Below are 26,524 nucleotides of genomic sequence, written 5' to 3'. Positions count from 1 at the left end.
CTCCATTCCTTTGGCCAAAGAATGTAGGCCACAGTTCGCTTTCACCTGGAGGGGTGTTCAGTATACTTGGAACCGTTTGCCCCAGGGGTGGAAACACAGCCCGACCATTTGCCACGGGTTGATCCAAACTGCATTAGAACAGGGCAGTGCCCCTGAGCACTTGCAGTACATTGATGATATCGTTGTGTGGGGCGATACAGCAGAAGAAGTCTTCACAAAAGGAGAGGGAATAATCCAGATTCTTCTGCGTGCTGGTTTTGCTGTTAAGCAGAGCAAAGTGAAAGGACCTGCTCAGGAGATTCAGTTCCTAGGTATAAAGTGGCAAGATGGCCGTCGTCACATCCCGACAGATGCGATCAACAAAATCACCGCTATGTCTCCACCCACTAGTAAGAAAGAGACACAATCTTTTTTGGGTGTAGTGGGCTTTTGGAGAATGCATGTTCCAAACTATAGCTTCATTGTAAGCCCCCTTTATCATGTGACGCGAATGAAGAATGAGTTTACATGGGGCCCTGAGCAGCAGCAGGCTTTTGAACAGATTAAACAGGAGATAGCCCGTGCCGTGGCCTTAGGGCCAGTACGGACAGGGCAGGATATTAAGAACATCCTCTACACTGCTGCTGGAGAGAAGGGTCCCACTTGGAGCTTGTGGCAGAGAGCCTCAGGAGAGACCCGAGGCCGACCCCTGGGATTCTGGAGTCGGGCCTACAAGGGGTCGGAAGAGGGCTACACTCCAACTGAAAAGGAGATCTTAGCCGCGTATGAGGGGGTTCGGGCTGCTTCTGAAGTGGTCGGTACTGAAACACAGCTCCTTCTGGCACCTCGACTACCAGTGCTGAACTGGATGTTTAAAGGAAAGGTTCCCCCCACCCATCACGCAACTGATGCCACTTGGAGTAAGTGGATTGCGTTCGTTACACAACGAGTGTGGATGGGGAACCTCAGCCGTCCAGGAATCCTAGAGGTCATCATGGACTGGCCTGAAGGTAAAAAGTTTGGAACACCAGCAGAAGAAGTATCACGAGCTAAAGAGGCCCCACCATACAACGAATTACCAGAAAATGAAAGGAAGTATGCCCTGTTCACTGATGGATCGTGTCATATTGTGGGAAAGCATCGCAGATGGAAATCTGCTGTGTGGAGCCCCACACGGCAAGTTGCAGAGGCCACTGAAGGGAAAGGAGAATCAAGCCAATTTGCAGAGGTAAAGGCTGTCCAACTGGCCTTGGATGTGGCTGAACGGGAGAGGTGGCCAATGCTTTATCTTTACACTGACTCGTGGATGGTGGCAAATGCTTTGTGGGGGTGGTTACAGCAGTGGGAGCAAAATAACTGGCAAAGAAGGGGTAAACCTATTTGGGCTGCTGAACTGTGGAAAGATATTGCTGCCCAAATAAAGAATATGGTCGTGAAGGTACGCCATGTAGATGCTCATGTGCCCAAGAGTCGGGCTACTGAAGAACAGCAAAATAACCACCAGGTGGACCGAGCTGCCAAAATTGAGGTGGCTCAGATAGACCTGGACTGGCAGAACAAGGGTGAATTATTTCTAGCTCGGTGGGCTCATGAGACCTCAGGCCATCAGGGGAGAGATGCAACATATAAGTGGGCTAGAGACCGAGGGGTGGACTTAACTGTGGATGCTATTGCACAGGTTATTCATGACTGTGAAACATGCTATAATCAAACAAGCCAAGAAGATGAAACCACTCTGGGAGGAAGGGCGATGGCAAAAGTATAAATATGGGGAGGCATGGCAGGTTGATTATATCACCCTGCCACGATCCCGCAGTGGTAAGTGTTATGTGCTTACCATGGTAGAGGCGACCACTGGGTGGCTTGAAACATATGCAGTACCCCATGCTACCGCCCAAAACACCATACTGGGTCTTGAGAAACAAGTCCTGTGGCGATATGGCACCCCAGAAAGAATTGAGTCAGATAATGGGACTCATTTCAAAAATTCTCTTGTAAATACTTGGGCCAAAGATCATGGCATTGAGTGGATTTACCATATTCCCTACCATGCACCAGCCTCTGGTAAAGTCAAACGATACAATGGGTTGTTAAAAACAATGCTGAAAGCAATGGGTGGCGGAACATTTAAGCACTGGGAGAAGCATTTGGCAGAAGCCACCTGGTTAGTCAATACCAGAGGATCTATCAATCGTGATGGTCCTACCCAATCCAGCTCTCTACATACCGTAGAGGGAGATAAGGTCCCTGTTGTACATGTAAAGAGCATGTTGGGAAAAGCAGTTTGGGTTCTTCCAGCTTCTGGAAAGGGCAAACCTCTCCACGGTACTGTTTTTGCCCAGGGGCCTGGATCCACTTGGTGGGTAATGCAGGAAAATGGGGATGTTCAATGTGTACCACAAGGAAATTTGATGCTGGGGGAGTGCAGACAGTAATTCCATGTATATGTATACAGACGTGTGCGTGTGATGCATTTGTAATCATTTTGTTTGTTTGTGTATATATATATATATATATATATTTACACACATATATTAAGCGTGATGTAATGATGTAGAATAAGGGGTGGAATGTCATGGTTTTGGTTTTTGCTTATTTGATTTTCAATATTCCACATCAAAACATCATGTACTGGAAGTGTTAATGCTCTAATTCTACGTACCTATCCCTATACATTGCAGAAGTCACGGGATCTGACCCTTCCGGGGGGGGCGGTCTCTTACTGCCTGGCAGTGGGTGCTGGACGGTGCTTTCCTAGCCGTTCCAAGCTTTTTCAGGTTTGACTCAGTCTCGAGAACTCTCTCTCATATCTTATTTGATTTATTAGTCTCAATTTCAATTAGATTGTATTATATTGTATTATTTTGTATTCCGATATCATAGTTAGTAAAATAAGTTTACCTCCATAGATTGTTGCCGCTGTTTTTTTCCTTTTCCCCCTTCCTTCCCATTTTGTGGGCCCAGGTGGGGGGTGGGGAGGGCAGGGGCCTACTGCCCCCTGTCACGGGCATAAACTGATCTAGTTAATTCCGTGACAGACCATCAGTCATGTGTGGGAAAGATCCCATACATCAGTGGAGAGAAATCTCGGGTGAGACCAGCTGGCTGCCCACACTTCAGTGCAGCCCTGGCACCCTGAGGGCCTCCACAGGGCAGAAGACAGAAAGCCATGCATTAAGTGCTGCGTGCCCACCTCACTACTGTGATTTCTGTGCAAAGGTTGCAGGGTTGTACTCTAGCAGAGACTGCATCTCACTTCTGTCCATCCTGCACAGACATGGTCTCCAGCCCACAGGAAGGGCACCTGATCATCCTTCACGCAGTGGCATTGCACCCTGAGGTGAGAGGCAGTGGCAGAGTGGAGCCAGCCATGCACTGGCCCCATCCACCTGCCCCAGACTGAGGCTGCCCTTGCTCTGCTGCCTTCTCTGGATGCACTCAGGAAGGACACCCACCCTAGCGCTGCTGTGCACTACATTTTGTTGTGGTTGGGTCCAACTACATCAGAGCCAAGTTTCTAAGACTAGTTTTCTTCTACTCAGTATTATCCTATTTCAGCTGTCCCCGGAAAGAACTGCCATCATGTGAGATAAAACCCTGTATGCAAGCAGTGCTGAAAGGACACTTTCACTCACAGAAACAAGGACTTCAAAGTAGGGTGATCCTGCTTTGTACAGGCACAAGTCTGATATCCAGAGATGTCCTTATTCAAGGTGCCTGGGCCTAAGCAACTGTAACTGCAGCTGAAGGGAGAGGAAAACATAAGAGACTGCTAAAGACTGGTTGTAGCTAGATGTCTTGCACCTGGAGGAGATATTTGCCAAGCAACAGTGCCAAGGGTCCCAGCTGTACCTCCTGGTACTCCTGGTACCAGTTCCAGCACAGACTCATGCAACCCTGGGGGATACCCCACCACCACTGACCAGCAGGGCTTCACCAGCAGGTCTCCCAGGACCCTGTCACACAGATCCAAAAGAACAGGCACAGGAGCAGATTTCACCAACAGCCTTGACCCAGTCAAGGATCCTGGTCCCACCCAGAGGTGCCAGCAAACAGTTTGAGTTCTGCTTGGAGAGCCCCTGAGGGGCACCATGGAGAGGCAAACTGTGAGAATGAAGGATGAGAAAAGAAAAGGGATGGTGATAACCTCAGGAGAAGAGACAAGGCTTTTCTGCGTGAAAGACTCCATGCTTAGGGAAGCTCCATGCTCAGATGCAAAATCGTCTAGGGTGTCTTCTTCCATCCTCTGTGTCAGCACGGAAACCCCAGCACCCATGGGGAAAGAGAGAGAGAGAGAGAGACAGAGAGAGAAACAGACAGAGAGCACATGAGAAGGAAGGAAAGAACGAAAGGATGGATGGATGAACAGAGATCACAACTATGACAACTCTAGATGCTCCATTTAGGTTTTTCTTTGCACATACATATATCTGCTTGTAAAACAGATATAGCGTAGAAACCCTTCTTCCTCTTCCCATCTTGGTGCTTTGATGAGGGTTTGTGAGCTCTCTCAGCTCACCTCTGCCTGGGATGCTCTGCAACCCCAACCCAGCCAGCCCCATTATCTCCAGTTGCGCAGGCACCTCCTTGCAGTGCAGTGCTGTGTCCTCATTTTTTCAATGAGACCATCTCAGGACAGAGCTGTGGCACAGGGGGCACATTATGCATTGTTTGTGTGGGCTACACAGCTCTCACAGAGAAGAGAATGCCAATGTTTGGAGAACAAGCAGAGAGTGTCTGGTGCTCACAGCTCACCGATGCCCACACTACATGCTGCCTGAGTTGAGCCAGATAGCCCAACCCCACACAGCACTCAGCTGCAGCGCACCCGCTCCCCTCTAACAGTGGGAGGGGTCTGCACAGCCCAGCCCTCCCGCTCTGGAACCCTGGCACTTTCCATTCTCAGAGGTCCCATTGCAAAGCCAGAAGATAAAATGCCAGGAGGAAAGGACATGAATGCAGCATCCCACAGTAGAACTGTTCACCCTCCTCCTGCTCCCATCAACCAGGTCTTGGCAGCTGAGTGCAACATGGGACACTTAAGCACAGGAGCCTGGTTCCACATTGGTGGAACACCCTTGGAAAAGACCTGTAACAGGTGCTGACAAGCAGGAGCTCTGTAGGGTAAGGGGTGAAGAAGACCCATCTCATGGGCTAACAAAGCCTCAGCCCAACTCACAGCCCTCAGAAAAGGATACATTTGAAACCGCGCAGTGCCTGGGCACAAGGGGAGCTCACTACCAGCAGCATGAAAACAGTTAGCTCATTAACAAACTTAGAGACAATAGCCTGGCCAGGGGCACCTCTTTTTACCCACTGTGCCCAACACATAATTCCCACCATGCTTCCCTCAGGGCTACAGTGGAGACAGAGACAAGGAGCCCACCAACTGATGAACACCTCCCTGTGAACAGTCTGATCCCCTCCGTAAGACAGCCGCAGAACAAACCTCGCTGGCCTTTTCTGGGGTTCCCTTCGGCGTCTCCTCCTCATGCTTGGGTGAGGAAGAGGCTGGCGAGGAAGGCAGCCTCCTGTCCCGGTCCCTGTGAACCAGCTTGCTGTTGGGCTCCTTCAGGGTCCGTTTCAGCTCATTGATGCTGGCCTGATGCTTTAGCAAAACATCTTCTGGTTTGTCTAAAAACTTGGGGAAGGAGAAAGGAATGTAACAATGATTAAAGCACTAGCCAAGGCCAAAAAGACAAGCAGAGACACTGGAGTGAGTCTGCTTTATACTGGGCTTGTATTTAGGGTCTCAAGAGCCCAATGATCAGCATATCTGAGCACCCTGGGCTGCAGTTCTCACTAAGACCATTGTGGGGAGCAACAATAAGGCAGGGAGTGGCAGAACATCCCACAATGGGCTTTCCTCAGTGAAGGGCACAACAATGCCCCTAGGGCATCTCCAGCATGGCCTTGTGAGGATGAGATGAACCATCTGGGGGAAGAGAGAGGGGTCTCCTTGGGGACCAGCACAAGAAATATCAATAACCAAAATTCTGCTGCTCCCACATGCAAGACACAAAGGGACCAAGAGCCTCTGTCCCAGGAGGATAGGAAACCATGATCTGAGCAAGAGCTTCCAGGAGTCACCCACTGGCATTTCTAATGGAGTGCCTTCAAAGTGGGTTTCTGGGTCAAACGCTACCAACAAAGGTCAGAGATGACCAACATGGATCCAAGCCTGCAACAGCATGGACCAGCTTGAGCCCAGCAGCAGTCTGGGGTTGGGGGTTGGGCCTGGCCTGCTATAGAAAGAGGACAACTCAGAGAATTCAAGTGCATGGTGAGGTTTAGGTGTTAAAGCATCCTTTGTTGATGTTACAGACACCAGGATAGCTCCTTTTGTTCTGCCACAGAGGTGGGCAAACTAGCTCAGAACAAGAACCTGGCTTTCACTTCAAACTCAAACCTGGTTTGAGGTTCGAAACGAGTCAACTAAATTATCTACCCTCTCCCATACTTCTCCTCAGCAAAATCTCAGAGACACAAAGGAGTCTCATGGAAAGCCCAGACAAATTTCCAGATCCTGAAGACTCAGCAGAATTTATTTAAAGCTCCCCGATCCATCTGCATGTGCTTCACAGTTTGCCCACCTCTATCGGCTCAGGGTAGTGCCAGGCGCACGGGGCTGCAGGAGCAGCACATGCACATGCAGCAGGAGTAAGCAATGAGGCAGACAGTGGAGGGACCGTGCTCAGCACGGGGCTGTGGAGCAAGATGCCAGCCTGCTGCACCAGTAGGGTTTGCCCTGCTGTGCTGAGCAGGATGGCAATGGCTGTGTGCTTGAAGCACAGCAAGCCCTGGCTCATGGCCACACAGCTGAAGATGCTAGCGCTTCCTTGGCCTCTGCTGACTGGTCCAGTGATGATCCAAACCCCAGTGTGAGTGGAGGAGAAAACCTTCAGAGCACAGCTCTGAACTTAAGGCTGGGATAAATCAGCAGACCCAGGCTGAGGAGATCTCTGCTGGACATTTCGGAGGGGAAGGAGGCGCTGCAGACATGGGCAATTTGTGCAAGAGGAGAGCACAGACTCTCTCCCAGCTGTGACAACACACCCTGGCCAGGCCAGCCACACTCAGATGGGGAGCTGCTCCATGGCACTCCACTGGGCTGGGTGTCAGGGTGTACCCCTGATGGGCTCAGGGACTCATTTGCTTCTGGCAGGGCAGAAAGGCAGCAAGGAGCTTCATGAAAGCAGGACACGCGATGCAGTCCCCAGGTCAGGGAAGGCAAAAGCAGAGAGCAGGCCAGGGCACAGGGTCTCACAGGGAGGTGGAAGCGATAGGGCCAGCTTGCACCAGGTCTGTCCCTTCAGTGGGAAGATTAAGGCCACAGGGTTGGACAAAGAGAAAACATGAGGAGAGGACATGGAGGAGTCAGTAACACGAGCAGAAGCCAGGTGTTCCCAACGGGCCAAGGACCCGGCATAGTGGCCTGGCCGATGTGCCTTGGGAGGGCTCTTGCTCACACATACAGTTAGGACTACCTTACTTAGTGGGATAGAAGATGCTGTGTGTACTCTGGGGCAGATCCCCAGCTGTCTGCTCACTGGGAGTCTCCAGTAGGTCAAACTCCCCACCTCAGTGCATCTTGTATTCCAGTAAATAGGGTGACACACAGTGGTGCATTGAAAAGAATGGACAATATGATGCACCGATGAGAACTAGATACTCCAGAGAGAGAATACCTCCTGCTTGTGCCTGGGGGTTGTTTCGTGCTCCGGCTGGCAGCAAAGAGAGGGTTAAAAGTAACCAGCAGAGTCAGTCCAGGGAAATTCTCATAAGCATCACAATTCAGTTGAATTTGGGTGTGTACACAGACCCCTGCCCACAGCCAGGACTGGTAGCAGCACAAAAGGACTGAATCCCCTGCTCAGTGCAAGGCTGAGTTGGACTGGGGTGCATCCCAAGCCAGTCCAGGAGTGGGCAGAGAGCAGAGGGGCATGACTGCACACCAGCAGGGTGCCGGGTATGGGTATGTAACTATGGGGCACCAATGGAACAGGGGCCCAGTATGCTCCCAGCAGCCAAGGAACTCCCTGCTTGCATGGTGGTGACTGTTGGCACACTTGGCCCTTTCTGGTCCCGCACGCCAGAGTGAGGCTGTCCGGCAACCAGCCTTGCCTGGGGACTATCCATGAGGCAACCTGGAAGGTGCTGGGAGAATTGTAGCTGCTTCTGGGTAGGGCATGATCGCTCCACGCCCACTGGTGATGCCAAGAGCCATGTCCCCAGACTAGATGGGTCATAGCAAGAACTGGGGCTTGCTTCATGGAGAAAGGGTTTCAGATGACCGTTCCTCAGTGCAATCCTTTCCACCTGCAGCCCAGCCCCAAGAGAGGAAGACAGAGTCCTGATGCCTGTGTCCCATACCCCTGCTTATCTGCTTATCTGCCAGCCCACCCATCCACCTCCATGGTCTGCTGCCCACGAGGTCTGTACCTTCAGCTCCTTGATCTTCGTCGGGGTAGTCACCTCCTCATCCTCTGTCTCAGATCGTCTCCCACTGCCAAACTCACCATCCTCCTCCTGTTTCTCACCCTCTGCTCCGGCATCATGGTTCTCACTGACGGAGGCTGGGCGTGAGAACTCTGTGCATGCAGGGAGAGCCCAGGTCACGGGCAGTGAGCCATCACCCCTGGTCCTGCCTGCCCCAGCCCTCTGCCCCCTGCCCCAGTCTGGCTTAGAGTCAGTGGCAATGGAGCCCCAAAAGGACCTGCAGCAGGGAAGGGATTCTTGATGGTGATGACCCAAAACTTAGTACTTTATCACTCCTTGTACCACCCAGGCCTTCATACCTGCTCTGTGAACCAGGCAGCTGGAGCCAGCCATACCCATGTCCCTTCTGCTCACACAGTCTGAGGTACCACTAGGGGGGCAGAAAGACCCTCTGCCAGGGGAATCTGGTATAGAGAGAGCCCGTGGAAGTAACCCTGGCTGCCCACCCCTCCAAAGTGGCCTTCTTGCTCCCACCAGAGGACTGATCTCACTCCCCCTGCCCAGATTGGGGCATACCTCCATCAAGGCTGCGAGACATGGTGTACCGTTTGCTGGAGGAACGCTCGAAGAAGGGGGCTGGGCGGTCAATGAGGGCACTGGCCTGCCGTGTCTGTGCCTGTGTCCGCCCGCTGTAGCGGAACTTAGAGCCCATCACCAAGAAGCCCTTTGGGGGTGGCTCTGGAGATACCAGCCTGGGGACAGAGAGATGAGATGGTCAGTGAGTCCCAGCTGTGACCCCAGCACTGGCCCCAGATACCAGTGTGCAGAGCAGAGCTGAGATCACAGTGAAGGAGTTGGGATGGCATCAGTGCAGGGCTAAAGGAGTGACAGAGGGAATTTAGCATTACAGGAAGTTCAGGGCTGAACCTCTGCAAGTGGTTCTTGGTAGTGGTGTGTGGTGGAGCCAATGGAGCAGATATGGCCTCGTACGTGGGAAAGACAAGCCCATGCCTACCATAATTGGGACACAGCAGGTCTGATGCTGAGAGAGAAGCAGAACTCTTCCTTCCCTGCACACAAAAGGCAGAGTGGCTCGATGCAGGGGGCACAAGGCATGGGATGGATAGTCCCTGCTGCAGGTGAGAGGACAGCCAGCTCTTACTCAGGCAGGGTGCAGGCACCCAGGACACTCCCCTTCCTCAAGTGAGCATGCTGGGATAGGCCAGAGACAGGAGCATGCCTGCCTCCAAGGCCTGGAAAAGGGCTCCTCACCTGAAGAAGGTGTGATGCTCTATGCAGACCTTCCAGAGACGCTTGGCGGAGCGGTGGTTGGGCAGCTTGAAGCCAATGGTGCTCTCAAACTGCTCATACTTGGGGGAGACAGAGACATGCAGTTAAAGGCAGATCCTGCCCAAAGGGATGCCATGGGATGGGACCTGACATGCCAAGACCTTCAGGTTCCCCTGGCAGCAGCTATGGCCATACAAAACATCTTCTTCAAACCAGTCCTGGAAAGGCTCATGCCCAGCCCCAAAGGCTGGTGGAATTATGCCATTACAATTTTGGCCTAAGCACCTTCCTCAATTGTAAATTCATTTTCAGTACAAGAGAAATTCCCTCAAGAAACAGAAAACTTTTACAGCTTATTTTGGTGTGAGGGTATCTCTCACTCCATTTCAGATGCACTGTCCGCTGGGAAGAATATGGGTGGAAATGAGTTCTCCCATCAGTGCATGTAAAAGTAAACAGACTGAAATTAAAGTCAAAAAGCACTGATAGAAAACAAAAGAAAAAAACTCCTAATGTTTTAGGAGTCTTAGGAGTTTTTTTCATGTGTTTGAAGTATGATAGAAAATTTTAAAAATTATTCTGCAACCCCATTCCTGGGACACCTCCCTGTATCAACAGGCTTACAAGTGTCTGGCTTATGGCAAAAGGATTATGATATGCTCTGAGATCTCTGAACTGCTGTGGCCAAAGACATGAAAGGCAATGAGAGAGCAAGAGTGCAAATGAGAAAACACTTGCTCAAAGCCTCCCTCACCACAGGAGCTGTGCTCTCTCAGCCAACTAAGGCCATTACCTTGGAACTTAGAGGCTAAGGATGAAGCCAGATGAAGACCACGGCCCCACTCTGGCGCAGCAGGCACCCTGCTGTGCCCCTGGGTCATGCTGTACCCATGGCACTCACCTCACCAGGGCGGATTTTGATGTAGAAATTACTCCTCTTGTAGGAAATTTTAAGGATCTTGGGCCAGGCAAAACGGTTGATCCTCAGTCGGTCCCTGTAGATGAGGAGGCCATTGGCACAGACTCCTAGCATGATGTCAATACCCTCTGAGTCCTGGAGGAGGCAAGAAGGAAAGGAAGAAACTGCTCAGCTGCCCAGTAAGAGTCAGTCCATCCAGGGGTACCATGCTTCCTCCTACTCAGCACTCTGGCTACTTGCAACCAGCTGGCAGAGGTCACAGAATCACAGGATGGTTAAAGGTGGAAGGGACCTTTGGACCTGGTCCAACACCTCTGCTCAAGCAAGGCCACCCACAGTAGTGGAGGATTATATCCAGGCAGATTTTGAAAATCCCCAAAGAGGAGACCCTGCAAACTCTCTGGGCAACCTGTGCCATACAGCAGAAGTGCTTCCTGATGTTCAGAGGGAACTTTCTGTGTTTTAATTTCTAGCCATTGCCTCTGATCTTGTCAGTGTTTACCACTAAAAAGATTCTAGCTACATTCTCTTTGAACCTTCCCTTCAGGTATTTATACACCTCACTGAGAACACCCTGAGCCTTCCCCAAGTTGAAAAGTCCGAGCTCCCTCATCCTTTCTTCATACAGGAGGTGCTTCAAATCCTTCATTATCCTCATGGTCCTTTGTTACATTTTATCCAGTAGTTCCATGCCCTTAGCATACTGGGGAGTCCAGAACTAAACACAGCAGTCCAGACATGGCCTCACCAGTGCAGAGTAGGGGGGGAAGATCACCTCTCAGCATGCTGGCAGTACTCTGCCCAATGCAGTCTAGGATAGCTTTGGCAAAGTATTGCCACAAGGGCACATTGTTGACTCATGTTCAACCTGCTGTCTACCAGGAGTCCCTGGGCCTTTTCTGCTAAGCTGCTTTCCAGCTGGATGTCCCCAGCATGTCTTTTTCTCACCCCATATGCATAACTTTGCATGTACCCCTATTGAACTAATAGTTTCAGTCCTGTTCTCCTCTTGTGCCCAAGGGGCACCCCAAAGGAGCTTGGGCATTGAATCTCTCCCACACATCACTGAACCAACTGTAGGAAACAGAGCTGCACCTACAGCAAGCCCCTAATTCCAGTGGTGTGCTGGCACTATGGCAGGATGAGGCCCACTGCTGGCCATCAACTCCCACAGCTCCACAGTGCAGTACCTTGGCATGGTGTAGGTCCACCCCATACATGGAGAGCTTCTTGGCATTCTCCAGGAAGTGAATCTCTGCTTCCCCAGGGGTCATGCCCCTGCAGAGAGACAGAGAAGGGGACACATGACCAGATGCCCAGTGGGGCATAGGCCAGCTCCTCTGTGCCTTCCCTCATTGCCAGCTGGGGCTCACCGGTAGGTCTTGTGCAGCTCCATGATGCGCTCCTCCAGCTCCCGTGTCTGGTTGGGAGCAAAGCGGAGCTCACTGACATAGTTGCCTACGTGCTCCTCAGCATCGTAGTCACCCAGTTCGGCCTGCACAGCATAGGAGCCCAGCAGGGCATGCGTGACAAAGGAGCAGGGCAGTCGCCCCGTGATGATATCTGCACGCAGCTGCAGGCACAAGTAGTATCTGCAAGAGGAAGCAGAGAGTAAGGATGGGACAGAGGTGTGTGCTCTTGAGCATTCTGTGACAGTGCATGTAAAGGACACCCACACTGCTTAGCTCCCTGTGGGCACTTCCATCTCCCACTGACACTTTCCCAGGCCCATTCTGCACAATTTAGAGGTGCCATGCACAGAGGCAGTGAGACCCTGACATCTATCTACCCTGTCCACCCAGCTGCTGCCCTGCCTGAGCATTGCCCCTCCATGCACTCCTGCCCACTCCTCTGGAAGCTGCCTCAGCAGCTCTGTCCATCATGGACGCACTGTGTGGGGGGCCCCAATAGCAAACCTCACCTTGTGATGTCCTCTGTGAGCTGAGCAGGGTCAGGAGGGTAAAACTTCACAGTGAAGGCAAAGTTCCAGGGCCCACCTAGCAAAGGTAGGGAGCAGTAAGGGCAGGGCTTATGATGGCTGCCAGCAGACAGCACAGAGCATCCAGGCATTTAACTAGTGTCCCAGGACTCCACCCAAACCCAATGCAGGGCAGGAACAAGGAAGCTCCAGAAGCTGCCACGAGGAAGATGAACCCCTGAGAGTAGCTCCCAGCTGCTCTGGCCAGAAGGACTAATGTGATTTGGTCAACTAAACCAAAACAGCTGAGGAGAGAGAAGCATCACAACCTTGGGAGTCATCATCTCAGATTGCTTCATGCCAAAACACAAATCACAGCAGAAGCCATACACATCCCAGTGGGGTGACACCATGGGCACTGGCCCTTCTGCCTCACAAGTGCTTGGTCTGGCAAGGCAGCATCACAAAGACCCTCCTGTATCCTGGTACCCATCCAAGCAAGCTCACTCCCATGCCTCCCATAACCCCATCCTCCCCACTCAGGATAGGAGGAAATAGCACAGAGGGAGTGATGAGGTCTCAGCCACTCTCTCCCAGATCTCCAGTGGCACAGATCCTTTGATGCTCACACCTGTCACAAGCAGAAGGGGAGGCTGATAGGGCTAATACACAGATGAATAAGCAATACATCCTGGCCCCAACCCTGCGTCAGTGTCACACCTTGCAGGAACCTCCTGTGTGCCTGTAGAGGGCACAGCGAGGACAGAGCAGTCAGGGGCATCACAATGGGGACGGGGTGAAGGACAGATGTGGGAATGGAGAGAAAGTGAGTTTCCCTACTGCAATTCACACGGGGCCCAGTTTCCAGCCACTTCCAGCACAGGCTTCCCATGCATGACACCCTGGAGCATCAGGTGCCCAGCTGCATCCTGGCCTTGTCCCATGAACTTGCCCTGCCTTGCACTGCCTGGAACCCACTGAGGGCAAAAAGTTACAAGCAGCAGCAAGGGCTCATCTCAGCCATGAGCACTACCTGGGGTTGAGCTACCTGGGAGAGCTGTGGGCCCCAGCACTTGCAGGGGAGTGGCCCTCTCTAGTTACTTACTGCGGATCTGCTTCTTGATCTCCTTGGAGGGGTCCAGCCAATTCTGAAATGAGGAGACAGCATGTCAAGTGGTGGGCTGCCCTGCTCAGCAGTGGGGTGGCTGCAGAGGGGTCCCCCAAGCTCACCTTCTGGCTGTCGGAGTCGCAGAAAGTGAGGCCAAAGTAGTCCTTCTCCAGGAGGTTGAGGTGCTCACACACCATGTCAAAGAGAACCTGGCCTCGGGCATGCTTCTGCAGAAGATATGGAGATGCTCACAGGGAGCCAGAAGACAAAGGCACCAGGGGAGGGTGGTGCCAAACCAGGGTGGGATTCAGCCAACCCAGGCACCTCTGACCCATATCACAGGGCTGGCACAAATACACCCCCACACCTCTTGGGAAATTATGCTGCCTGAAGAACAAGCTCCTTCCCAACACTCTCCCCAGCTGCAAGTGGTGGCCAGGTCCCAAGGCACAGCAGGATGAAAGAAAGGCATGAAAAGTCTGAGCCACATGCTGTGATGGAAGGGCCCTCAGTCCTTTGAACTTCCCTGTATATTTTTGCTTCATACCAGTGTCAGTGAGGCAATAAGGATTGCTTATGGAGATGCTAATGTGTTTCTTCCACACTCACAGCCTTTTTGGCCCAAGAGCTTTGGACCTCCTGTCTCTGAGACACCCATTCCTTCAAGTACCTCCACCAAGCAATCTGGCACTAGAGCCAAGAGCACCACTCACACAGAAACTAGCACTGCTCTAGCATCCCACTGCAGACAGACTCCCAGCCTTGAGTTCCTCTTGACCTCCAAATCTTTTTCAGGACTGAGCACTAACCAACACCCTTTCTGTTATCCTCCCTTTCCTGTTGACCCAGACTTCCAAGGCAAGAGTTCAGTACACAGCATCTCAAGGGCTACCACATCAAATGGTTTGACCTCTCTTTTTGATTTTTACAGAATTTAACATTAACAATCCCCGTGTGTAGGCATGGCAGAACTATTTCTATGGGGCCTAACAAAATGAAAGAAGAAACTCAGCACATATCTTTCTGTGCTAAACAATTTCTTCTTCTCTACCCTATGTCCCAAATGACTTTTCCAGAGAGCAGAAGCTCCCTGTTTGCTGAGTCAACCCTATCCTTTGCACTGCAACAGAGAAGTCAACCTTACCATGAATAAAGTCCCACATGCCCCAGCACACTGCCAACATCAAGCACTGGGAACAAAACCAGACTAAAAACAAAGCTCAGCGGGAGCTGGGACTGTAAAGCACTGCTTTTCCTAAGCTTGGTGAGAAGTATTGTTCTGATAATGAAGCAGCCAGCCATTGTACAACCCAGATTTCTGTTTGCATGCAGGTTTTGCTTGGAAAACACAAATAGGGCCTGGGGAAAGATGACACCACCTCATTGCTGTTTCAGGGCTAACCAAACTCACTCCTTTGTCCCACAAGCCTACTGCAGTTATGGCAAGTGCTCTGCTTTAGTTCCTATTCAAGGGAGCTTACATTTTCACAAGGATCCATCTTGTCACAGTCACTAAGGCTTGCTGTGGCAGTCCTTACCACTGAAATGACAGTTAGGGCTGCCAGAGCTGAGACACCAAAGCCATTGCTGCCAGTGCTGCAGCCCAAAGGCCAGCTCCTCACCCCCCAGTAGCTGCTTTGGGGCACTCACTTTTCCAGTGCAGCCACAGAGAGCAGGAAGGTACATTCCCTACATTCATTAATCCTGCACAATTGAGACCTCGTAGAACCAGGACCTGCATAAGATGCAGGTCTGCTGTACGCAGCCAGCTCACAAGCTGCTGTAATCATACTGGGAACAAGATGCCTTCACTCGCTCATCAGCAGCAAGTGCAAAGGTCTCCCTGGCAAAGGCTTGAGGATTTCTGCTTCTGAACAGTCTCAGCATTTGCATTTTTCACATAAAGTTTCTCAGAAACGTCCCTCTCACCAGGAAGATGCTACATGTCAGAGAAGCGTTGTCCCCTCGATCCTGCAGGCAGGAGACAGCAGCATGTGTGAGGGACAGAAATGTGCTCTCCTAGCAAACACCCCTCCTCTGAGCAGGCTCAGAGCCCCCTCCCCAGTTCCCTACTGCAGGAACCAGTCCAAATGCTAGCCTTGATTTAATGCTGGGTGTCTCCTCACTGTGCTTGATAGAAGATCAAGCAGCCATGTAGCACATCCCAGCATAAGGCGGCCTCTGGTGGGCACCAGTCCATCTGTTCCTTCCTGCAGTGACAGCCACTACCAGACAACCATGTGCTCATACTGCATGCATGTGATGGTGCACAAATAGTGAGCAGACACGTGCCTGGCCCTCTGCCCTGCCCACACACACAAGATGCATCAACAGCACATGTGGATCACCTTTGTTTACTCACACACACACACACCACTGCCAGGCTTCAGCACAGCTCCCAGACAGTCCCTGCACTGCTAGCTCCATGGGGAGGAGCAGTGAGGGATGAGAAGATGAAAACAGTGAGGATGGAATGAGGTGCAGTTTGTAGCACTGCCAAAATGTGTGTGGGTCCATGTGCACACGCAAACCTGTCTGGGGGAGCCATGTGTGCCTGCACACTTTGGCCTCTTCACACAAACACACGCACACACATCCTTTGCCTTGGCATGTGGGACAGCAAACATGCTGCACTCCTGAGGTGTCAACAGATACACTGACATATGTACGTGTCATGCACATATTTCCAGGCACATATTTGAAGGCACAGCTTTTTCTCCAACTATTAAGCTTCTGCTTTCTAGACACTGTTTTCAATAGCAACTAGCTAACAAATTTGGGCTCTCTGGGCTGAAATTGCCTTCTAGGGTCTGTCTTTCCAGACTTTTTCTTTGTTTTGAAATTCCAACTTGAAAAGTTATTCCTGTGGATCATTTTGTCTGTATGAGAGGTACTACAAAGCTGTCCTTGGAAGAACCATGACACTGGGGACTTGCTTGAGACCAGCCTTGGGCTGACACATCTCCTATTCAGTTCCAGTCTACCTTCCCCAAACACGGGACTCACCTCCACTTCACACTCATACTCAGAGGCATCGAGCAGGGTCACTCTGCAGAGAGCACTTTTGACTTTCTTGTTGATTTTCTGGGGTGACTTCTGGGCCTTGCTAGGCGTTGTTTTGTCAGATAGCCCATCTGTCTCGCTGTAGTCCTTCTCCTCCATGTCTGTGCCCTGGAGGGTGAGAGATGCATACGGTAACCTGCTCTGCTTCCATCCCTTATCAGTGCAGTAGTCCACTGTTGGCATAGTCATGGATGGACTCTGGAAAAAGTATGCCTGAGTCTGATGCTGGTTCAGCAATTGAGACCTCTCTGCCTGGGGAGCTGAGGCAGCTCTATGGCTGCTGGCAGCACTGGCAGCAGTATGGAGCTGAGGCTCCCTGCCTGGTTGTGGCCATTGGGGTGCACCTGTTGCTCCCAGCCAGGCAGCTCAGTTTCTAGGATGCTTGGCCACCTGCTGCCTTCTGCCCTTGTTGCGAGCACAAAGCTCATCTGCTGACCTGCATAGGCTTCTCACGTGCATCCCCAGTCTGCAGTGCTCAGGACACAAATTGCCACTTGAGAAAGTGGCTGTCCAAAGCCTGCACCTTGCTTACTGGGCCCCTGCCCTGCAGCAGGGAGCGTGCCCAACCCCCAGGGAAGGAAAAGAGGCTGCAGAGTCACAGCACAGCAGAAAACAGCACTTATAAATAAAGGGTCTGGCATATAACAGCTAGGGCTCCCTCCTCTCTGCAGGCAGCAGTTTGTGGGCTGGGTGTGCCAAGTGCCCTGTTCTGGTCTGACACCAAAAGCTGCTGGAAACAGCTAGAAGCTAAAGTTACCTTCCCTGACAGTCACCCAGAGTCAGCCTTTCCCTCCTGTCCACCTGGGATCCTGCCCCTTGCAGAACTCACCGGCTCTGTGTTCCGGCTATCAGGCTGTGCTCCAGGCTTCTCGCTGGCCTCAGCGTCCCGGCTGGCAATGCCAGCAGCTGTGGCAGTGGGGCCGTGCGTGGCTGCTTCCAGCTGCTGCTGCTGTGGGGCCTCCTCCTGCATGTTCTTCACTTCTGAATCAGGGCCCGTCTCTGTCGTCATAGCTGCTGGTTACTCTGCCCTGGCACTGCAAAAGAGAGAGACAGAACTCATCACACCCACTGCCCAGCCCCACATGCACCATGGAGACGCAGGCATGGAGGATGCCGTATCCCCAGTTCAGGGTCCCCTCTTAAATTCAGAAGAAAATATATATATATCATGCATATTATATATATATATATATATATATGTGTGTATATACACACACACACACACACACACACATAACATATATTATAAAATCAACTAAAGGTTTTTTCTGGGAGGTCAAAACACTGCATTCACACAGGAAATTGCAAACATGGACAGCTTCACATGCTGCATCTGGGATGGCCGTTTTTCCCTCTGGACTTCCCAGCCAGCTGTGTTCCCATGGCCAGCATGGTCAGAGCCCACATGGTGGGTGGGACCTCTGCTTCCACCTCCTGATCCATACACAATGCAAACACAAAGCTGGGGCCAGGAACACAGCAGAAGGCAGTTTCAGTGCTTACTATCCCAGTCCTTCACTGGGGTACTAAGTTACAGATTTTTGAAACCTTTATATTGTCCTTGTCCTTCCTACATGACACTTTGTAGCACAGTATCTCCTTCTCCCAGAAAAGCTGTGGTGAACGCAGGAAAGAGCAAACAAAGAGAGCAAACCTGCTCCAGGCAATGGACGCTGCTGCCCAGGGGATGGCAAAGTTGCTTGGTGACACTGCATCCCACCGACAGGCCTGTGAATCTCACCTAGCCACATGCTCTGCAGCATGTATGAGAGAGCAAGAGCCAGGTCAGAACCACAACCCAGGATAGTCAGAAACAGACAGCTGCATCTGTGCCAGGCCCAGCTGGGAACTGGGGCAGGGAAGGGGACAGGCAGGACGGGCTGGCCTTGTGGCAAGGGAGACACAACCCAGCTCTGCTCCTGCTAACGCTGAGTGCTTGGCTGAGGGCAGAAGAAGGCTCTGAAGGTCACTGCCCGTTTATTTTTTCCATGGAGGAAACGCGACAAAGGGCTGCTTTTCAACTTCAGATTTAAATTTACATGCTCTCTGCATGAATCACTTCAAAACACTTCTTTTAATTAATATGGGATCTCTACATGAAAGCAATCACTTGGGCCCTAAATCACCCTGAATTATTCACAGAAAGTTTCTAAACTTTCTTCCCCCCAAGTCCACATGTTGAGCCCCAGGCAACAGTCTCAGCTCTGGCATGGAGTTTGTCCAGGGGTGGCAGACAGGGCTGCACTGCCGCTCTCCAGCTAGTGCTACTCTCAAATCTCCAGCTCAAAGCTTCTTGTTGAGGGTGAGGAGGCTGAGCCAGGCTGGCTTTTGAGTGCCTGCTCTGTGGGGCTCAGCCTGGCTCTGCTGCCCCATGCCATCCACACTTGGCCCTGGCAGTAGCACCAGCCCCTGTGAGCACATGGGGCATCCGCCTGGAGGACCAGCTCTGGAGACCATGCTTTTGGCTCTTAGCAGGAGGAGTTGCTGAGGCTGTTGAGAGCACAATACAGGAGTTCAGGGTGGCTGAGCCTACATGCAAAGTCACCAGTGCAAGGGCAGTGTCCCTAGGAAGGTGTCTGAAATGGCCCCCAAACCCATCACTTCCTTCTTCCACCACAGCCTGGCTGCTCCTTCTCACTTCCCTCCACCCCCTTCACTGGTCCCATTGGGGGTGGGCTCATGCATTCCCCTCCAGCTCTGCTGGACATAGGTGCTACCCAGCCCCTTGGCATCATCAGACCACCAGCACCTGCTGCCCCTGCTGCAGGAGGGACCAAGGGCTCACAGTGTGTGAAGAGCAAACTGGGCCCCTTCCAGGAGGGCCCATCAGGTCCATCCCTGAGTCTGTTCCCACCACAGCAGTGTGAGCACCCAGGAGGGAGAGCAGAGCTCCATAGTTCTCCCAGGGTCAGGGCCCAACTGCAAACCCAAAGAAGCTGTGGGCTTTTTCCAGCAGCTGCAGCTTGATGCTAGTGGAGCTTATATGGCTGTGGCAGGTTGGGACAGAGTTGTCACTTAGAAAAGCATCACAGTAAGCATGCCTGCACCACAGTCCATAACTAACAAGCCCTCTGAACCAGTGCCTGATGTGAGACCTCCCCAGCTCGCACAATGCCACATTTCAGCAGCTCAGATGAATAGAGCCTCATGGCTGCTGCCAAACCCCAGGGTCATGGCACAGCAGAAGGGGCACGTCCTGGGGAAAGGCAGGAGCAGGCACAAAGCCACTTAGCCCCTAGGGTTGATGGCTGCTTCATGCAGAATCCCCTCCACCACGCTTGTCCTGCACAGGGTGGGAACTGCTGCCAGTGAAAGAGAGGGAAAGAGGGAGGGGCCTTGGAGGCACAACACCTCCCAGCTGAATCCTGCAGATGTGTCTAGCCCAGGCACAGCCAGCACAGGCCAGGGTGGCCACATTGTCACTGCCTCACTCATGGGCACAGCCACAATGGATGCCGTGAGGACCCACAGGGGAGCTGGTGACACATCCACACAGACAGTACCAGGAACCAGCAGGGTGAGGGATGCCCAGGGCTGGCTGAGCTCTGGGGGTGAGCCTTGGCCTGGCTCCTCTTGTACCTGAGGATGGCAGAATCCAACATGACACTGCCACCCTGCACTGTCTGCACTCCATCACACGACCTGTGCCTGCTGGAAGCCCAGCTAGGGGAGGAAGCCTCCAACAAGAGCAGGAGTGCCAGTGAACCAATCATTTCCACAGTGTTCGGATGTCCAGCATGCCAAGGCACCTTCATAACTTGTTTACAGACTGGAGGAGCACCTGAGATGAGGCAGCTGCCTCAGCTCTGTCCTGCAGCCACATTTGCCTTCCTGCCTGGTTTTCCCATCTCCCTCCATGTGGGTAAACATGACCTTGGCTTCCAGCATATTGTTAGCAAGCAATTCCATCCCCTTCTTTCCCCAGGGAGCCCAATCAGGTCATTTTCCCCATGGTTTTTGCTGCAGCTCTCAAAAGCTTCAAAACCAGAGTGTTTATTATTGGAGCATCTCTGTGAATTAAGCAGGAATTGTCAATGTTTTAAAGACAGAGATGCTTCCAGATAGCAAGAAGCTGGCTGTGCAGAGCACTTGCCACCTCACTGTACTTTTCAGATGCAAAACCCATGCTCCTACCACCTCCCCTTTGCAGAAAGCTCAGCGCCTCTGTAGAGAACACATATGGCAAATAATGGGTGGGAGAAAGGCCATAGGTCTCAGCAAGCTGCCAAAGGGACTGCTTCACCAACACACCACAGACTGACAGGAGAGGTTTAGATCACAATTGCAGCCACACTGATTGAGACCAGTGGAAATGCTGTCCCAATTTGTTTCTAAACAATATGTAGAGCAGGACAGGACCCCAACCTGCAGGGCAAACAGCCTCCATGTCGTCCCATCAATCTCATTCATTACACGACACCTGGGATGAAGTTGTGCCACATGCAGAGCCTGGCTGCCATACTGGCCCACCACAAGCTGCCCTGTGATTTCCATTTCGAAAGAGGATCAAAGCACTTAGTGGTGGCTGTGCCAGCAGCTTCCACTGAGCTCTGCTGGCACCAAGCTCTGCCAGGACTGCAGATCATGCTCCAGTGCAGGGAACATGCTGCCCCATATGTGCCCGCTGCTCACTTTCCCACTTCAGCACCTTGCCCTGCCCTTCTCACACAACCTGGCTGCGTTTGCTCCATGAGTCCCCTTCCACTCTGTCCCAGCTGGCTGAAGGCCCTGCCCACCCACGTGTTACTCCAGACCCCTTTGCTCTCCAGCTCTTGAGTCGAGCTGCTGAGACAGGCACATTAGCAAAACTGCAAAGAAACCTTAGTGGGATCATATGCGGGCCTGCAGTGCCTATGCTCTCCCACCATCTCCCTGATTCTCCTTTCTTGGTGTTTTCCTCATCAAGCTGGTGAGTGGATTCACGGATTTCCCAGACACTCTGCCCCCACACTTCCACAGCGCATCACAGCTCAAGCCTCCGCAGTGTTCCCCTCCCAAAGCCTTCCCTTCCCTGCTGCCTCCAGACAAGCAGGGTTTCACCCAAGCCTGCTTTCTCCTTCTACGTCTCATTCATTCAGTGCTGTCAGACTTGCTTTTAAGGCTGAGCAACCCCCCCTTGCTCCTAGGCTCAGCTTTCTTCCCCTTGCTCCCAACTGAGGATGCTGCCATGTAACAGTAGGGACTGGAGATTTCTCTGTTTCTGAAACATCACACACAAGTATCCCTGCAAAGCCCCCTGTGCTGAATACCTGAACGCACCCCCATCGGTGCACCTAGGCTGGTCAGAGCTGCACATCAACCAAATGGAAATGTGGTTCTCTCTCATCACTGTGTACAGCAGCTGCCAAGGGCTCCATGGGGTTGCCAGATAAAAACTACTGCCAAGCTGCAGGACAGACAGCAGCTGTGGGACAGGCAGCGGCTGTAGGAACAACTAGAGATGCTGACCACAACAGCACTGGTGGGGGGAGCCTTGTCTCCTAGCACTGCAGACAGCTGGGGACTTGCAGAGCCAAAGCAGCCCCACTTGAACATGGCTAGCCTGCTGCACTGTGGTGGACAACCCAGAGCACCATACCTGCAAGCAGTGAGCCTTCTGATGTGCAGTGCTGCTGCAGGACCTGCAGTGAGGCCAAAAAAATCCTAGTGGCTGCCTTGCTGACACTTGGGTGAGAAGGTCAGAAACACGGGGTGCTCCCAGCTCCTGTAGAGTGAATATCACTGCTCCCCATACAGGGTTGGCAAGAACAGAGATCTGCACTGTCCCAAAAGGTTCCCTAGCTGGAAAACAGTCCCTCTCCCCCTGCCCAGGCTCTAGGACCTGCAACATACCCAGGCTGCTGCTCTGCTAGGCAGGTGCTGCTGGTGAAAGCCCAGATGCTGCAGCTGCCCAGACCAGCTGGCCCCCCAAACAGCCACAGTGCTACAGAGCATCCTAAGTGGTTCCTACCTTGGTGCAAGCTCCTCGTCCTCATGCTGCCAGCACAGCTTCTCTCCACTGGGCTGATGCCACACACAAGGCAGTGCTTTCTGCAGAGCAGCCGCTTCCTCAACTCCAACACCCCCGCACATTGATTGATGTGTACTGCAGCCGCAGCAGAGCTGGGAACTGGGCTGCCTTCCCGCCTGCCCACTGGCATCCCTCAGCTCCCCCCGCAGTGCTCAGGCTCCCACCTCACTGGGAGCTCTGTGCCTGAAACACAGCCTCTCACTGTGGCACAGACCCTGCATGGAAGCCTGTGCCAGCTCTATCTGCCTCCTGTTCAGCGCTCAGCCTCTCTGACCTGCAAACATCTGACTCATCCTGGTCCAGGTACCAGAGGACAAGCTGCAGTCCTTCCAGCATCCTTCTTAAACACACAGCAGCAGGGAAGGAGCTTTGCCACTCAGCTGCAATGTGGGGATTTCAGCAAGGATCCAGATCCACTATACAGTATCATCCTGAATCGGTGCAACAATTCTCTGCATCACACAGGTCTCCTGAACAGTTCATAGGGCAGAAAACACCACACTTCCTCTGAAATCCAAGCACCCCACTTGCTCTAGTTCAGCAGTCAGCTTGGAGATGTACTGACAGCAAGAGCTGAACAGAAGCTCTTTCCTCACCCCTGTCCACACCAAAGAGCAGAGCGTGACATCCAGCACAGCTCCACTAATGGTACTCGTGGCTCCTTGTGCCACTCTGCTCACCAGGGAGGAACATCAGCATGAAGCAAACACTGACCGCTGCACTACAGAGGTGTCCTGTACCTCATGGTACTTGAAAGCACAAAGTGCTTGAGAGTATCCACAACTAACGTTGTCACAGCAGAGGGATGGATCCTATCTTTAGTGAGTGGTAGGAAACCCTAGGGCACTCGAAGAGCTGCTGTGGAACATTCTGGGTACTGCCCAGCACCTCAGCCTGAGCAGCCCATAGCAGGCAGGCAGTGTGGGAGCTGCACTCAACCCCACCTTGCCTGAAGCACTAAGTTTTGCAGAGAATGAGCAGCCCCAGGGTCAACCTGCAGCCCACCAGGAGGCAGAGGCAGCCACCTTGTGGAATTCAGAGATGGGTGGCTTTCAGTGCTGGGCCACTGGCTGCTCTCATGCAGCATAGACTGCTGCAACAAGCAGAGATGTTTGTCAGGAGGAGCAGGAGACACACGACTGCAGAATCACAGCCCATGGACCCAGCATCCCCTGAATGATGCAGCAGTTGTGCATGCTCTTGCTCTTGCACACCCACCAAAGACAGAGGGAGAAACCTCTCCTCAGCCCTTACTGCCCAACTGCCCATCAGCATGAGCTCCAAAAACTGCCCACTGCTCACTGTGTGATACTCATAACTCTACTGTCAGGACCACACATTCCTTCCTTGCAAGCACCTGTCCCCAGGGGAAACAGTAGGGCAGGGACCAGGCTGCAGCCCCAAGGGTAAGCCAGGCTGATGCTGGTAGATCAAGCGATCACTCATACAGGTGACAGTGAAGCCTTCTGAAAGCAAGAATATGCCAAATGGTTTTGATGGGCTGAAGAGGTTCAGGCGACACTATCTGCCTGCAGCATATCCTCTGCCCTGAATCAGCACCATTCTATTTGTGCCAAAACAACCATAATGCCACAACACACATGTGGACAATCTGTATTGTGTGGAGCACACAATACAAACATTTTTTCTCTCTCCTAAAAAGACGAGTGAAAAAGGAGCTCATTTTTTGCCACAAATGTTCCTGGTGATGGAAATCACCTCTGCACTCTCTGACCAGGACCACAGCACAGCCCTGCAATGGGTTCCAAAAGCTCCCTGCCCAGGTTTGTACAGGCCGTGCTGGCAGGTTGGCTGGACGCAGACACCAGGCGTACCAGCACAGCATGGCTTCACATCCCAGCAGTTGCTCAGTGTTGATCAGAGATACATTGTGCAGGGTCTCCTGCAGCCTGCCATCAGTACAGGACATCACAGACAACAGGGATTTACTGCCCAAAGCAAGTAACCAAAAGGTCAGGTGGACCTAGTCCAAATCAAATGCTGAAGTCTGCAGTTAAAGAGCACCATAGGTGCCATATACACACGAGGGTCTCAAACAGAGCTACAGGGCCTGCTGCAGGATGGACACCAGATGCGATGTGCACAGAGGATTCTGAAAAAGCCATTGAGACTTCAATGCCATGCAGGTGGCAAGAGCATGGTTACATACTGAAGGAAGCAGGAACCACTCAGAACTTCTCAGCCAGCAAGAGATGGCAGGACAGAGCATGGATCAAGGCCTCACCCCACACTTCTCTGAACAGCAAGTCCATAATTACAGGCACACAGCAGATAAGCGAGCATCTTCCCTGATCCCTTTGGAAATGTGGGCACACATCAGCCCCACAGCCCTGTGGGTATCCCACTGCGCTGCCTGGGCAGGCTCCGAAAGCTGACCTGGTCTTTCCCCAGCAGCATATTCACTTGAGGATGTGAACCCTGCCAACCCAGCAGAATGAAGCCTCCCATCACAGCTAAGCAGCTCAGCTGGCAGAACATCGTTCCCAACCCAGCCTGATCTGGTACCACTTATCTCCAAGCATCCGGTGGCAAAACCACCTGAATCATTGGGAGAAGCATCCCAATAGATAATCCTGCCCACTCTCATGGGACAGCAGCCACTTCACAGCTCCCAAACAAAGGGGAAATGTGGAGGGCACAGATGATTCAGGTTCCTCAAGGCACAGAGCCAGAATCCTCCACCAGTGCCTATTATCACTGCAGAGCCCCAGCACCAGCTGTGGGACCAGGTGCATGGTGGGGCTGCAGGCAAGAAGGAACAGGGAAGAAAGCAGGGGGACAAGTCAGGTCAGAACTGAGAGGAAACAAAACACAGGAGGAGGAGGAAAAGGGGAGATGGTGCAGACAAGGACCATGAGACCATAACCATGGCTCAGATAGGACTTGACACATGATGGGAAGGACATAATTTATTGTGTCATGCACACCACCCAACACAACAGCTAAACTGCCTGGCCATTGGCGGTGCTGCCTGCAGAAGAGAGCTGTGCCAGTACCGTGCCACTGCCTCAGACCCACCCCTTGGGACACCGAGTGGCTTGGTGCAAGCCAGGCAATACTGTGTAATGCCTCCATCATCTGATCCACTCTTAATGGTGTGAAATGTCCCTGTGCCAGCTCTCCAGGGCAGCCTGGGAAAAACAGCAAAATTACCTCAGTCCCTAGCAAGAAGTAATGCCCCCCAGCAGGGGCAGGAAGGCACCTGAGCCCCAGGGGTGCCAGGCAGAGAGGGACCTGTAGTGCCCAGCATGTTCACTTGTCAGGCTGGACATGCAGAACTAGCACTAAGACATGCCAAACCTTACAGGAGAGACACCCAGATTCCCCTAAATGCCTTCATTGGTTAGGAATGCCCAGGGAAGGCCAGGATGACTGCAGGCCTTTGCTCTGCAGACAGTAAAGGTCCTGCCAACCCTCTCTCAGGAGAATGCTCTTATTCCCTGGCTCCTGGAGGTGACTATGGGATACCCAGGGTGCTCATGGCCAGGCCGACGAGGAGAAGGCAGCTCAGTGCTCTAAAAGCTTTTCCTCTCTGGACTCAACACCAAGCAACAAGACATCGTCCCAACAAGAGGTGGGAACAGCAGCATCCCTCCTACTGCACAAATATCTGAGCCAGCAAATAGATGGACTGAGGCTTTACATCTTTCAGCTGCAAATATCTGCATGAAATCCCAAGCTGGGGAGGCAGAGAGGATGTAGGACAGAAGCGAGACACTGATAAAGCAAGCGAATACAGACAGAGTGAGAACACTGCACTGGGTGGGGACAGGGCCT

At 52.4% G+C, this 26,524-nt stretch overlaps 1 protein-coding gene across 11 annotated transcripts in view; it reads right to left on the bottom strand.

The window, feature by feature from the left end:
- EPB41L1 (erythrocyte membrane protein band 4.1 like 1) overlaps positions 1-26,524 on the bottom strand; it is a 75,256-nt gene that overhangs the window by 21,320 nt on the left and 27,412 nt on the right. For 4 of the 11 annotated variants that reach the window (XM_090152321.1, XM_090152326.1, XM_090152323.1 and 1 more), the window contains exons 3-16: positions 17,546-17,750; positions 16,660-16,824; positions 13,776-13,880; positions 13,651-13,693; positions 12,549-12,624; positions 12,001-12,219; positions 11,818-11,905; positions 10,610-10,762; positions 9,691-9,788; positions 8,995-9,170; positions 8,422-8,570; positions 7,668-7,703; positions 5,429-5,620; positions 4,127-4,225 (exon numbers count right to left, since the gene is read on the bottom strand). In XM_090152321.1, coding sequence (XP_090008447.1) covers positions 4,127-4,225; positions 5,429-5,620; positions 7,668-7,703; positions 8,422-8,570; positions 8,995-9,170; positions 9,691-9,788; positions 10,610-10,762; positions 11,818-11,905; positions 12,001-12,219; positions 12,549-12,624; positions 13,651-13,693; positions 13,776-13,880; positions 16,660-16,824; positions 17,546-17,725 — 1,779 coding nt within the window. In that variant the 5' untranslated portion in view covers positions 17,726-17,750. Of the gene's footprint in view, positions 1-4,126; positions 4,226-5,428; positions 5,621-7,667; positions 7,704-8,421; positions 8,571-8,994; positions 9,171-9,690; positions 9,789-10,609; positions 10,763-11,817; positions 11,906-12,000; positions 12,220-12,548; positions 12,625-13,650; positions 13,694-13,775; positions 13,881-16,659; positions 16,825-17,545; positions 17,751-22,666; positions 23,273-26,524 lie in introns of those variants that run through there. The other 7 variants (XM_090152325.1, XM_090152328.1, XM_090152330.1 and 4 more) reach the window with 4 other exon arrangements.

The sequence above is a fragment of the Phasianus colchicus genome, chromosome 17 (assembly GCF_987193195.1).
Source record: "Phasianus colchicus chromosome 17, bPhaCol1.hap1.1, whole genome shotgun sequence".
In the NCBI taxonomy this organism is placed as follows: Eukaryota; Metazoa; Chordata; class Aves; order Galliformes; family Phasianidae; genus Phasianus; species Phasianus colchicus.
Note: the sequence above shows the minus strand (reverse complement) of the source record. Positions and strands in the feature narration are given on the sequence as shown.